At 45.0% G+C, this 13530-nt stretch overlaps 1 protein-coding gene across 1 annotated transcript; it reads right to left on the reverse strand.

Annotated features, from left to right (window-relative positions):
• Positions 1-20: 20 nt before the first annotated feature.
• Positions 21-13429, reverse strand: STK19 (serine/threonine kinase 19). The gene is made up of 7 exons (XM_007951327.2): positions 13330-13429; positions 13043-13179; positions 2746-2841; positions 2368-2507; positions 539-636; positions 277-424; positions 21-66 (listed from the first exon to the last, which is right to left on the reverse strand). The coding sequence occupies exons 1-7, from the start codon at positions 13427-13429 to the stop codon at positions 21-23; spliced, it is 765 nt and encodes a 254-aa protein (XP_007949518.1).
• Between the last annotated feature and the right edge of the window lie 101 nt (positions 13430-13530).

The following is a 13530-nucleotide window of genomic DNA, read 5'->3' on the forward strand; positions in this document are numbered from 1 at the left end:
TGGAATGATGAGCAGAATCCTCAAGTCTCTGGCAGGCGGAGGAGGGTTCCAGAAGTGGTGGAGATACTGTGCAGGAGAAAGACAAGGCTGGAGTCAGATATCTAGGCTTAAGCTTAGGGGAGAATTCAGAACCTGGCAGGGAACATTCCTGGGCTTCAGAAGAAGAATGAGAGAGGAGCTGGGCTTGTTTAGTGGCTTAAGCATGAGTAGTGAGGAAATCCAACTTTGGGTCATTGCTCTTTGTCTTCAGGCCAGGGGTTGGGGGGCAAGACTCACCAGTCCACCAGCTGGGACCCAATGAGGTCGTGCACATGGTAGGAGAGGCCGAGCCGCACTGCAGCAGGTGCCCGCCGGCCTAGGAGCTCTGACAGAAGTAGCTCCCGGTACTTGGCCTTCCGGACCATGCCAAGGACAGCCTGGCGTCCTGGAGGAGAGGTGGCATAGAAGACAGCAAAGGTGAATAGAGCCTGGAGGCTTGAGGAGCCACCAAAAATGTGTTCTTGAGGGGTTGAGGGCTTGAACTGCAATCTAGGGCTACCTTTAACAAAATACTTGATGAACTTCCCAGCTCCAGGCACTGCTAGCCACCAGCTCCCAGCATCACGAACAGTGAGGACTCCAGCATTCATCAGCTGCCTAAGGGGAGTGAGAAGCCACGAGAGATAAGGCCTTGGCTTTGAGAACCATCTTTCCTTCCTACTCATTAATACTGAAAACTAAGGTTGCGTAGTGCCTAAGGCACTTGACTGCTAACCAGAAGGCTGGCAGTTCAAACCCACCAGCCACTCCTCAGAAGGAAGGTTGGGTAATCTACTTCTGTAGTGATACTGCCTCAGCAACCCAAGGAGGGGTTGCTATGAGTTGGGGCCGACTCGACGGCACATAACAACAACATGTTCCAGAAACAAGGACAATCAAGCAAAAGGGCATGGATAACAAAACCCTCATTTGAGGCAGCTCTCCCCTCACACCATGCTGTTCACTGCCTCTGTGCCTTTGCTTGTTCCACTCCCGCTGCCTGGACTGCTCTCCCTCCACCCTTTCTTTTCCTTTTTCCTGTCACTATTACTTGTTCATTAAATAGTTTCTCCTCCTGGAAGCCCACCCTGATGACTACTCTAACACACACTCACTCCCACTCCCAGGGGAGGCCTTCTTTGTCAGGGTCTTTCTTCTGTGCTCTGCCATGTTGCAGTGTAGTAAATTACTTAGTGTGGCTTTTCTACCCATGAGTCTTTGTAAATTCCAAGGTGGGATTTTCTATGAGCAACTGAGGAGCTCCTGATTGCTGAAGCTATCCACCTGGGTTATTTCTGTTGGGCGTGGCACAAAACAATGTTCTGGGAGGTGCCCACTCTCTCTCACGTGCTTAGAGTTCTGATGCTGTGATTGGCTAGTTTGACCACCCTTCCGGGCTCAAAAGGAGGCCTCCTGGAGGCAGAACGTTCTCTGACTGCTGGTTGAGGAAGACGTGCTGCCGAAAGAGACACGCGCCCCTGAAAGAGACACGTACTGCTGGGAAAGAGATGCAAGAGACACACATTGCTGAGTGAGACACCAAGGGACCAGCACTGCTGGGAAAGACACTGTGAGAGACTGTTGGCTGAGGGACGGTGGGCTGGGAGAGAGACTGAGCGTTCTGCCTGAACTTGAGTTGTAACCTGGTGCTTCCCTAATAAACCCTGTAATCTGTGAGTTCTGTGTGGCCACTGCAGCGAATTATCGAACCCAGGAGAGAGGTGGTGGGTGCTTTGGGAGGAATGGTTGGAGAAAGGGCTGGAGGGAGGCAACATGTCTGGCCTGGCAGTAATAGGCCTGGGGTTACTGCTGGTAACCCTGTCTTCCCCTTGTGAGATTAGAGGAGGTCAGAGCATGTGGCCTCCTTGCCGTTTTTGCATATGTACACCTCACCGTGGCTCCTACTACATCTCACTTAAAGTATCCAATTGCAGATCTGTTTCCCCACGTGAAATCAGTACTTTACAATTTATAAAATGTTTTCATATACGCCAGTGGTTACAAAATAGGAAGCATAAGCCAGATACAGCCTCCCAAAATTGTATTTCTATTTATCCTTCTTCTGGTTTCCATCATCTATCCTCAGTCCCAGGCATTTATGGCTCCTGCCAGGCCCCTGTATGCACCGGATTAGACATCCAGATCTCTTGAATTCTAGTTCAGGGCTTTTTCCAAGGCCCCAGGTAAGAGAGGCCTCCTCTCTCGGTTAGAAGAGTACAAACCTAGGTCACTTCACTAAAAAGAAGCATCAGGATTTTTGGCAGCTTCATTAGAAGGAAGAAGATAAGGCTGGATGGGATCAAGAGGCAGGGTCAGATGCCTGAGTCTGTTTTTCCCCCCAAGTCTCACGTGATCTCTGGGTCCCTAAAGCCAAAGGTCTGTATCATCTGGTCCTGCTGGAAGCTAAGGTCTCCACAGGCTGGAAGCACCGAAGCAAGAAACTTCTGCACGGCTCCAGCATATGGTCGGCCATCACAGGCCTTGAGGACCTGGAACCAGAGACAAGAGACATGGCCTGGTTCCATCTCAGTCTTGACCAACCTCCACCCCCAGGACAACATTGTTCTTCCTACCTTTTCCCCTATTGCTCATGTCCTTCCATCTCTCACATCTTCCTCCCCCTCCTCCTCTCTCCCCCTTCCCATACCATTACTTACCAAAGCCCTGTACCCCCTCCTAATTTCCTTGTCCCCCTGCCCCTAGACATGCACACACAGTCACACGCACTTTGGTCCTGTAGTCCTCAGTGAAGATAATCCCATGGGCATCCAAGTCAAAGCCCAGCTGGATGACTCTGATCTCCCCTTGCTCCTGAAGCTCCTTCTATATCCAGAGAAAAGGGGGGGAAAAGAAGGGTGTCAGAGTAAGATGCTTTGCTATATTTCTGGGCACTTTTGGGCATGGAGATTCTGTTTGCCTATATCTGGGAGTTTTTCTCTTAACAAAGGAAAAACTGTATGGGGAAGATAACTAGTAACTTCTAAGGGAACTTTTCTAACTAGTTACCCACCTTCTCATCCACCCTCCTCATCAGTTGCCTATAAATAATCAGTATACATTTTCTAAGACCAACCATATGCCAGGCACTAACATAAAAAAGTGATTAAGACATAAGTCCTGTATTCAAGAGACTAACAGACTACCCATGTTGGGTAGGGGAAGATGGGGAGTAGTATGGAATAAAATGTTTAAAACATTGCACGTGGCCACTTAAGATACAGATATTAATCTGTATTCATCTAGAGTAAAAGAGAAAGAAGAAAACTAAAACTTCAAACAACAACAACAAAAAAAAACAACTAGTGTATAAGACTAATAGCCTACACAAACCACAGACTCATCTATCCTGAGACCAGAACTACATGGTACTTGGCTACCATTACCAATCATTCTGACCAGGAACACACTAGGTGGTCCTAGATAGAGTGGGAGAAATAAATAGAAAATCAAAATTTTTAAGGGGGACCAGGTTTGCTGGTCTGATAGAGCCTGATGGAACCACTGAGAGTATGGCCCCTAGCTGCTCCTCAGGTCTGGAATTGAACCCATACTTGTGGCTTCCAGCCAAACAAAAGACAGGCATATGAGTTGAACATTTACTTGAGGTGAATACACTCCTTGGAGAGAACAATCAAGGGAGAAAGAAGGGCTGTTTATACACTGGGAGATAGCTCAGGAGGCAGGAGGGCATGGAGGGATGGACACAGGGAAAAGGTAACTATTGGGAGGAAGTGGGAGGGGAGTTGTTGCATTGGGGTAAATTGTAGTCAATGTTATGAGACAAAGTGTATGTGAATGGCTGTATAGAAAGTGAATTTGCTCTGTAAACTTTCACCCAAATCATAATTTAAAAAAAAGTCAAATTTTTTAAAAAAGGCCTGGCTTACTGGACCAGTAGAAACTAAAGGAACCTCCAAGACTATCACCTTGCAATACCTTTTAAACTTTATACTGAAGCCACAGTCAGAGTTCACCTTTCAGCTAAATAACAGACTGGCTCATAAAAAACAATATTACCCATGAATACTGTGCTTTTTTGAAAAATCATCTACATGAGACCAGATGGTCAACATTTACCCTAAAGCAGAGATGAGACGTTTGAGAGGGGACAGGGAAGCCAAATTAATGAAAATGGAACAACCAGAATGAAAATAATGAGAGTGTTGACACATTGTGAAAAAAGTAACCAATGTCACTTGAACAATATTGCAGTGCAGTGAATTGCTTAATGTGGCCCTTCTAGCCATACAAACTCACTGCCATCGAGTCGATTCTGACTCTTAGTGACTCCCAATGAGTTTCTGAGGCAGTAAATCTTTATGGTAGATTGGCCCATCTTTCTTCCATGAAGCAACTGGTTGGTTTGAACCACCAACCTTCTGGTTAGCAGTCAAATGCCTTAGGCAGTGCACCACCAGAGCTCCATTTTGTGATGTATTGTAAATCCTAGTTTCTATGCCTATGGTTATGGTCCCATTTTGGGGTGAGCTATCTGTTGTGTTGATGAGGCAGGATTAGGGTGGAATGTATCTTGAGTCCCCCCTTGCTGGAGAATGTGACTTAAGTCACCACCCTTAGTTTCCTTGAGGGTATATATGTGAATGTTATGGCAAAGTTCACTCTGTTGCTCTGGATCCTGGATCTGGTTTAACAACATCTCACCCCTGGTTCTTGGGACGTGATATAGCAGCTAGTTGTCTGACCTGCCAAGTTGGGTTTATCAGCACCTGCGACCATTAGTAAGGAGAATTCTCCAGACCAATGCCTGACCCACAGATTTGAGCCTTGCCAGCCTCCGCCACTGTGTGAGCCATTTCCTTGGAAGTTTGTGAGTTTTGAGACGTTACAGCAAAATATGGAACCCTAAGAAGGAGCTCTGATGGTACAGTGGTTAAGGTATTCAGCTACTAACCAAAAGATTGGTGGTTCAAACCCACCAGTCACTCCACAAGAGAAAGATGAGGCAGTCTGCTTCCACAAAGATTCACACCCTTGGAAACCCTATGGAGGTTGCTATGAGTTGGAATCGACTTGATGGCAATGGGTTAGAATACTGAGGGGAGGGAGAGTACTGAGAAGAGGAAGAGAAGGTGATGTTAGAGATGATGAAGTGGTACAGGAGTTTGGAAAAACTGGACATTTGAGACATCTTTAACCTCTACTTCATAGGGACCAGCCTTGTGGTGATCCTTCTAAAAGAAATTATTCAACTGGAACTATATCCACAAATATAGATAGGTTTGACAGAAGCTATCTCTACCTATATATTTATGTCCACTGCAAATATACCCATGAATGTAGTACAGCATACAGGAGACAAAGTTATGAAAACATCTTAGTCATAACCAGACACCTTGAGGGAATGAGTCTCTGGGTATGGAAGCTCAGGACCATAGTCTTGGGGGACACTAAGGTCAATTGGCATAACATAGTCTACAAAAGCAATGTTCTACATCCTACTTTGGTAAGTAGTAGTTGGGGTCTTAGAAGTTTGTGAGCAGCCATCTAAGGTGCAACTATTGGTCTCTCCCACCCAGAGCAAAGAAGAGTGAAGAAAATCAAAGACACAGGAAACAATTAGTCCAAAGAACTAATGAAGCATGTGAACCCCAGCATCCATGACCTTGAGACCAGAAGAACTAACTAGATGGTACCCAGCTGACTGCTCTGAAAGAGATCACAATAAGAGTGATCTTATTTTACCCCCACCCCCCATAGAGTGGGAGAAAATGTAGAAAACACAAATCATAAAAAAGACCAGGCTTACTGGTCTGATGAAGACTGGTGGAACCCTTGAGACTATGGCCCTTAGACACCCTTCAAGCTAGGAACTGAACTTAACCCTATGGTGTAGTAAATTACACAGTGTGGCTTTTCTAGCCATAAGTCTTTGTAAACTCCATGGTGGAATTTGCTGTGAGCAACTGAGCAGCTCCTGATTGTTAGTTATCCAGCTGGGGTATTTCTGTTGGGAGCAGCACAAAGTAATTTTCTGGGAAGTTTGCTCTCTCTCAGGTGTGTAGAACTCTGATGGTGGGATTGGTTGGTTTGGGCCACTCTCCAGGCTCAAAAGGAGCCCTCCTAGAGGCAGAAGGGGTCTCTCTGACTGCTGGCTGGGAAAGACGTGCTGCTGAGAGAAACATGCTCCTGAGAGATGTGAGAGACACACATTATTGAAAGAGCGATATGCTACTGAGACTTCTGGCTGCTGAGTGAGACAGCTGGCTGCGAGAGACTGAGTGCATTTTTGAACTTGAACTGTTGTCTGTGCTTCCCCAATGAACCCCATAATCTGTGAGTTCTGTGTGGCCACTGCAGTGAATTATCAAACCCAGCAAAGAGGTAATGGGTGCTGCAGGAGGAACAGTTGGTGAAAGGGCCAGAGGGAGGCAGTATATCTGGCCTCGAAGGAATAGGCCTTGGGCTACTGATAGTAATTCTGTCTTCCTCTTGTGGGGTTAGAGGAGGTCAGAAGATGTGGTCTCCTTACCCCTTTGGCAACCCTCATGATTCAAGCAGCAGCCAAATGATAGAAGACTTATAAGGTAAACAGTAATATTAGGAGGGTTTATACTCATTATAGCAATCAAGCACATGAGATCAAGAGGACAGCATTTGCCCAATGGTAGAGCTAGGAAGGTGGGAGGGGATGGGAAGGAAGAACACAGAGGAGTGGGCATAGGGAGGAAGTGGGAAGAATGTTATTACAGTGTGGGGACTGTAGTTAATGTCACAAAGAGAACATGTACGGACTGTTGAATGGAAAACCAGTTTGCTCTTAAACTTTCACCCAAATCTCTCACACACACACACACACAAATTACTTGAAAATTTGACACGAACATAAAAAAAAAAAAGTTATCAGAGCAGTTGGTGTCAGAATGGTGAGGTTTGCTGCAACTGCCCAAATTCACTGGGATATATGGTTTTGGAAAAGGGATAAACAAGAGAATGAGAAACCTTCTAGATGGGATTTAAAAAAAACATGGATTGAAGCAGCTGTTATGCTATGATCAGTTGTTGTTGTTGCCATCGAGTTGGCTCTGACTCATAGCAACCCTATGTACAATAGAATGAAACACTGCCTGGTCCTGCACCATCCTCACAATTCTTGCTATGCTTGATCCAATTGTTTTATCCACTGTATCAATCCATCTTATTAGGGGTACTCCCCTTTTTCACTGACCCTCTACTATACCAAACATGATATCCTTCTCCAGGGACTGGTCCCTTCTCACAACATGACCAAAGTAGATAAAATTTGGCCATTCTAACTTCCAAGGAACATTCAGGCTGCACTTCTTCCAGGACAGATTTGTTCATTCCTCTGGCAGTCCATGGTATTTCCAGTGTTCTTCACCAACAGTTACCAAAGGCAAAAGCTATTCATGAGATTTAGGACTGATGGATCTAGCTCCTAAGGAATTGGCTAACCGGGTCCATATGAAATACAGAGAATTAAGGAAAGGGCAAGACTTACAATCCTTTGGTTGCTGTTATCAGTAATCGTTGAAATGGCAGGGAAAAAGAATGTAGGGGTGAATTAGCACTGAACCAAGGCCAGATGGCTTCTAGTCTGAGGACCCACCCAGAAAGGAATATCATATTGAAACAACAGGAAGTACTCCTACAACTGCTAGTCACCAAGAAGGCAGCCTGGAAGGGGAATAGGCAAAACCAGGAAACTATTGAAACAAAGAGTATAGTGTAAAAGAGTTGCTTTCATTTGTAGATTAGTATCATCAGCTTCCTAAGGAACCTTTACTAAAATGGATTGTGAGAGTGCTAATTTAGGGGCAGTGTCTTTAGTTCTGAATGCTACAGAAAGAACACGTTGGGTTGATGTAAGACCCACAACTCACTATGGAACAGTCACAAATGATGATATAAGATCCATTCACACAGCAGGGTAACCCACAGGGGACAGCCAGCCTGGTGGACTGGACAAAATTTGCAGTGAGGTTTGTTTACCCGGAGAAGGGAAACTGCCCCTCTCCCCTTCTAAATACCCCATGGAACACTCCAGAGGAAGCAGCTAATGTGATGGTTATACAAGCGATGTTGGAATGGCTTTTTGGTGATCAGGATACCCAATGAGTATGCCCCTTACACAGGTCATGGAAGACAGGTAATCAAGGCAGCCCCTTCTATATGGGCACTCCATGTAACTTTGCTACTGTGAAACACAGCAAAAGTCCGAGAAGCTGTGTCAGGTCTGTTTGGTACAGCTTCCCTGCATGGGGCTTACAGGTCCAAGAAACTTAACAGTGATTCACTGTTGTTGTTGTTATGTGCCGTCGAGTCAGACCTGACTCACAGAAGATTGGAAAGTGGCAATGGGGAAAGAACTGACCTCAGCAGGTTGGTGATTTTTAGGAATGGCATGAATACAGCAGACAATGATGGCATTGAGACAAAAATGCAGCATTACAGGAAGTTGAGTAAACCAAGAGAAACTACTGTTGGTCCCCCAACGTTAAAGAGGCCTAAACAGACTCATTCTATTCACTCTAATTGGGGGGAATTTAATGATAGGAAGCTCTACCTGGGGCCAGGTGAAGCAGAAGCTCAGCTAGTTGATGAAGATAAGGACTGACAAGGGGGCCAGGGTCCTCAAGTCCAGCCTCCAGCAGGGGACCCAAGGCCATATGCATATGTGTGGATGAAAGGCCTGGGGATGGAGGAGAGACCTCCCTGGGGCTCCAGTAGCCCAACATACCGTCATCCCAAAACCTGTCAATGAAATCTTTAAGGGGCCTAAGGTTGGGGGTATTGGGGAGATATGAGAATGCAATACTTGACGGGACTAAGGCAAAAGTTTGGATGACAACTGGAAGATTTAAATAGATGTTGTATGAAGTAGTTGTATCTCTCTCACTGGAATGTATTATTCATATGAATAGTATATCTAAATTGAGAATACTCCCTCTTTCTGATATTGTAAAACTGAAGGTGTGTAAATCTGCCCTTAGGCCAGTATTGATTGGACATGTTAAATGGCAACCATTAGAATTGCCTAACCCACTCAGGTTGCTACTTTGAAACAGTATAGGTAGACAAAAGGCAATTTCTGCTTTGATTAAAGACATACTAAAGGTTGGAATATTGGTGCCCCAAAATTCACATCCATGTATGGCTTGTGAAAAAGGCAGATGGCTCATGGAGACTGATAGTAAACTATCGAGGCCTAAATAAAATAATGCCACCAGTGGCTTCAGCTGTTCCAGACATGGTATTGACAGTACAGAAAATACAGCAGACTGTATAGGAAAGAAGGACACAGGGAAAAGGTAACCACAGGGAGGAAGTGATAAGAGAGCTGTGACATAATGGGGATTGCTATCAATGTCAGGAAACAAAATGTGTATGAGCTATTGAATGGAAAAAGAATTTGCTCTGTAAATTTTCATCTAAATTACAACAATAATAATAATAATAAAGACAACAGGCTAAAGGAGCTCTGGTGGTGCTGTGGTTAAATTATCCAGCTGCTAACCAAGAGGTTAGTGATTTAAACCCACCAGCCACTCCATGGGAGAAAGATGAGGTAGTCTGCTGGAAAATCTCCTCTTGGCTCTGGAAGCCATAGTCGGTGGAAATTGCATATCTAAACTGCTTACGTGGTGGTAGAGGCTGTCAAGCCTGAAATCCATGTATCAGACATTGGTCTGGAGGATTCTCCTCACTCATGTGGTTGCAGGGGCTGATGAACCCAAATTGGTAGGTCAGATGTCTGGCTGCTGTGTCAAGTCCCAAGAACCAGGAATGAAATGTTGACAAACCAGATGCAGGATCTAATGGCTGCAGGGGATATCAAGCTTAATTGGCATAACATACAATACAGAAACATTGTTCTACATATCCTACTTTGGTGAGTAGCGACTGGGGTCTTAAAAGCTTGCAAGTGGTCATCTAGATGTAACAATGGGTCTCTCCTTGTCCAGAGCAAAGAAGAACGAAGAAAACCAAAGATACATCAAAAGAATTAGTTCAAGAGACAAGCAGACCACGTGAATCTCAGCCTACATAACTGTGAGACCTGAAGAACTAGATGGTGCCTGGCTACCACTGTCAACCACTCAGAAAGGGATCAGTGCAGGAGATCCTAGATAAAATGGGAGAACAATGTGGAACAAAACTCAAAAGCATAAAAGAGACCAGATTTACTGGTCTGATAGAGCCTAATGAGACCCCCAAGACTATGGCCCCCAGTTACCCTTCAGGTCTGAACTCACTCCTGTGGCTTCCAGCCAAACAACAGACAGGCATATAGGGTGAACATTTACAAGAGGTAGATACACTCCTTAGATCAATCAATCATGGAAGGAAAGAAGGGCAGTATTTGCACAGGGAGACAGCTCAGGTGGCAGGAATGCATAGGAAAGGACACAGGGAAGAGGTAACTACAGGAAAGAAGTAGGAAGAAAGCTGCTACATTTCAGGGATTACAGTCAATGTCAAGAAACAAAATGTGTATGAACTGCTGTACAGAAAATGAATTTGTTCTGTAAACTTTCACCCAAATCACAATAAAAATTTTACCAAATCACAATAAAAATTTTAAAATACAAAAAACACCAGATGCAGGATCCAGAGCAAGAGAGTAAATTTTGCAAGAACATTCACATATATACCATTAAGAAAACTAAGGGTGGTGATTCGAGTCACACCCTCCAGCAACGGTAGACTCAAGATACATCCCACCCTAATACTGCCTCATCAATGCAACAGACAACTCACTCCAAAATGGGACCATAACCATGGGCACAGAAAAAAACCCACTGCCATTGAATCGGATCCGACTCATAACCACCTCTCCTTGGGTTCCAAGGCAGTATTACTACGGAAGTAGATTGCCCAACCTTCCTTCTGAGGAATGGCTGGTGGGTTTGAACTACCAGCCTTCTGGTTTGCAGTTAAATGCCTTATGTACGATGCCACCAGCGCTCCCAAACATAGGCCTACAGGCTATAATTTACAATATATCACAAAATGGAGGACTATGGGAGCTTTGGTAGCATAGTGGCTAAGGCACTTGACTGCTAACCAGGAGGCTGGCAGTTCAAACCCACCAGCCATTCTTCGGAAGGAAGATGGGGCAATCTACTTCCGTAGTGATACTGCCTCGGAAACTCAAGGAGGGGTCGCTATGAGTCTGGTCCGACTCGACAGCACATAACAACAATAACATGCTTATTATTATTATTATTATTAATATGCTAGAAGGGCATATTAAGCAATTCACTGCACTGTAGATATGTATAGCAATTGTTAAATGGGAACTTAATTTGCTCTGTAAACTTCTACCAAAAATAATATTATAATTAAAAATGTTTAAAATAAGTAAAAGTAAACCAGGATCTCTGTTTCCAGGAATAAAGCCAGAACCAACCTACTTGCTGAAAACTAATGAAAATGCCAGATAAAACATTATTTTAACTGCACACGTATAAACTGCTGAATTGAAGTATGTTCTGCTCTGGGTATTCTCAACAACAAAATAAATACAATTTAAAGAAAATTTTTAAATTTTTTAAAAATTGTTTAAGCATTAAAGAGCTCACACACACAAATTCCACTTCCATCAAGCTGATCCTGACTCATAACAACCCTAAAGGACATAGCAGAACTGTCCCATAGGGTTTCCAAGGCTGTAAACTTTTACATTAACAACCTGCATTATGCTGATGACACAACTTTGCTTGCTGAAAGTGAGGATGACTTGAAGCACTTACTGATGAAGACTGAAGTCTATAGTCTGCAGTATGGATTACACCTCAATATAAAGAAAACAAAAAATCCTCACAACTGAACCAATAAGCAGCATCACGATAAATGAAGAAAAGTTGTTAAAGACTTCATATTACTTGGTTCTACAATCATCACCAATGGAAGCAGCAGTCAAGACATCAGATGATGTACTACATTAGGCAAATCTGCTGCAAAAGACTTCTTTCAAGTGCTGAAGACCAAAGATGTCTCCTTGAAGACTATGTGTACCTAACCCAAGCCATGATATTTCCAACTGCCTCATATGCATGTGAGAGCTGGGATAATGAATAAGGAAGACCAAAGAAGGGTTGATGTTTTTGAGTTGTGGGTTGGTGAAGAATACTGAAAGTACCATGGACGGCTAAAAGAACTAACAAATCTGTCCTGGAAGAAGTGCACCCAGAATGCTCCTTGGAAGTGAGAACGGCCAGACTTCATCTCACCCACTTTAGTCATATTGTCAGAAGGGACCATTCCCTGGAGAAGGACATCATGCTTGCTAAAAGTAGAAGGTCAATGAAAAAGGGGAAGGTCCTCAACGAGATGGATTGACACAGTGGCTGCAATGATGGTATAGCAAGCATCATGAGGCTGGCACAGGACTGGGCAGTATTTTGTTCTGTTGTAAATAGGGTCGCTATGAGTCAGAGAGGAGTCAATGGCACCTAACAACAACAACCTTTATGGAAGCAGACTGCTTCATCTTTCTCCCACAGAGTGGCTGGTGGGTTCGAACCGCCAACCTATTGGTCAGTAGCTGTATGCTTTAATGACCGTGTCACCAGAACTCCTAAAAAGCTTACAAGATAGTAAGAAATTATCAGACATACACACACACACATATGAAAATAATAACTCATAGGGGTACCCATAGCACAGAGAGCATTTGTTGATCTTTCTAGACCAATGCCGACTCCACGACAATGGGTTTGGTGTAGGTTTGGTCTAATGTTCTCTATCAGCTCATCGCCTTCAATGAAACAACACTGAAGTACAAGAACCGGCAAGATCTGATGCTGCCTACAATCCCAACGTTGAATGCTTGAACTGTGCCCAATAACTCAGTTTGCCCCAAAGCCTCGGTTTTCCATCTCCAACACATGTCATGCTCTCTACTGCCTGTGGGCCTTTTAACAGGTTTTGTCGCATTCTCAGTGACACAGCTGTGCCAAATGGCTGGCAAACCAACTGACTGTCTGAGTAACGAGGAACCTCCCAAGTGCCCTACGTCGCCCGCTCTGACGCCCCTCACCAGCTGCCTGTCGGCCACCGTGCGGTCGGCCACGAGGCTGTACACCTGGCTCCTCAGCGCAATGGGCGGGAGTGCATCTTCGAACAAGCCTCGCGGGAACAGCCGCACCAGCTCCGCGACGGCCGCGCGTACGGACCCTGGGTGGAGAGACCAGTCACAGAGGCAACCACTAGGTCAAGCAGGAGGCTACACAACGGGGGCGCTGTGTCCTCCGGTATCCATGGTTACCGGAGACGAGGCTCCACCCATTTGGGGTCTTTAGCCCCGCTCTGAGTTGCCATGATCACCTGATTCGCCCCTCAGAGGACCCGCTTCTCCATCCCCTCGCTCCCGGCGTCTTTTCAGCCCAAAAGTCTCCGAGACCAGGCGATGCCTCTTCCGGCTCATTATCTTGGGACTTCTGGTTTTACGGTGCTGGGGAGGAAGCAAGGATTGAGGGAGAAAAGCGTTCAAATAGGATCTTCCGGCGCAGAGAGGTGACATAGAGC

This window comes from Orycteropus afer, unplaced genomic scaffold (genome assembly GCF_000298275.1).
Source record: "Orycteropus afer afer isolate SDZICR_OR568_19922 unplaced genomic scaffold, OryAfe1.0 scaffold00294, whole genome shotgun sequence".
Classification (NCBI taxonomy): Eukaryota; Metazoa; Chordata; class Mammalia; order Tubulidentata; family Orycteropodidae; genus Orycteropus; species Orycteropus afer.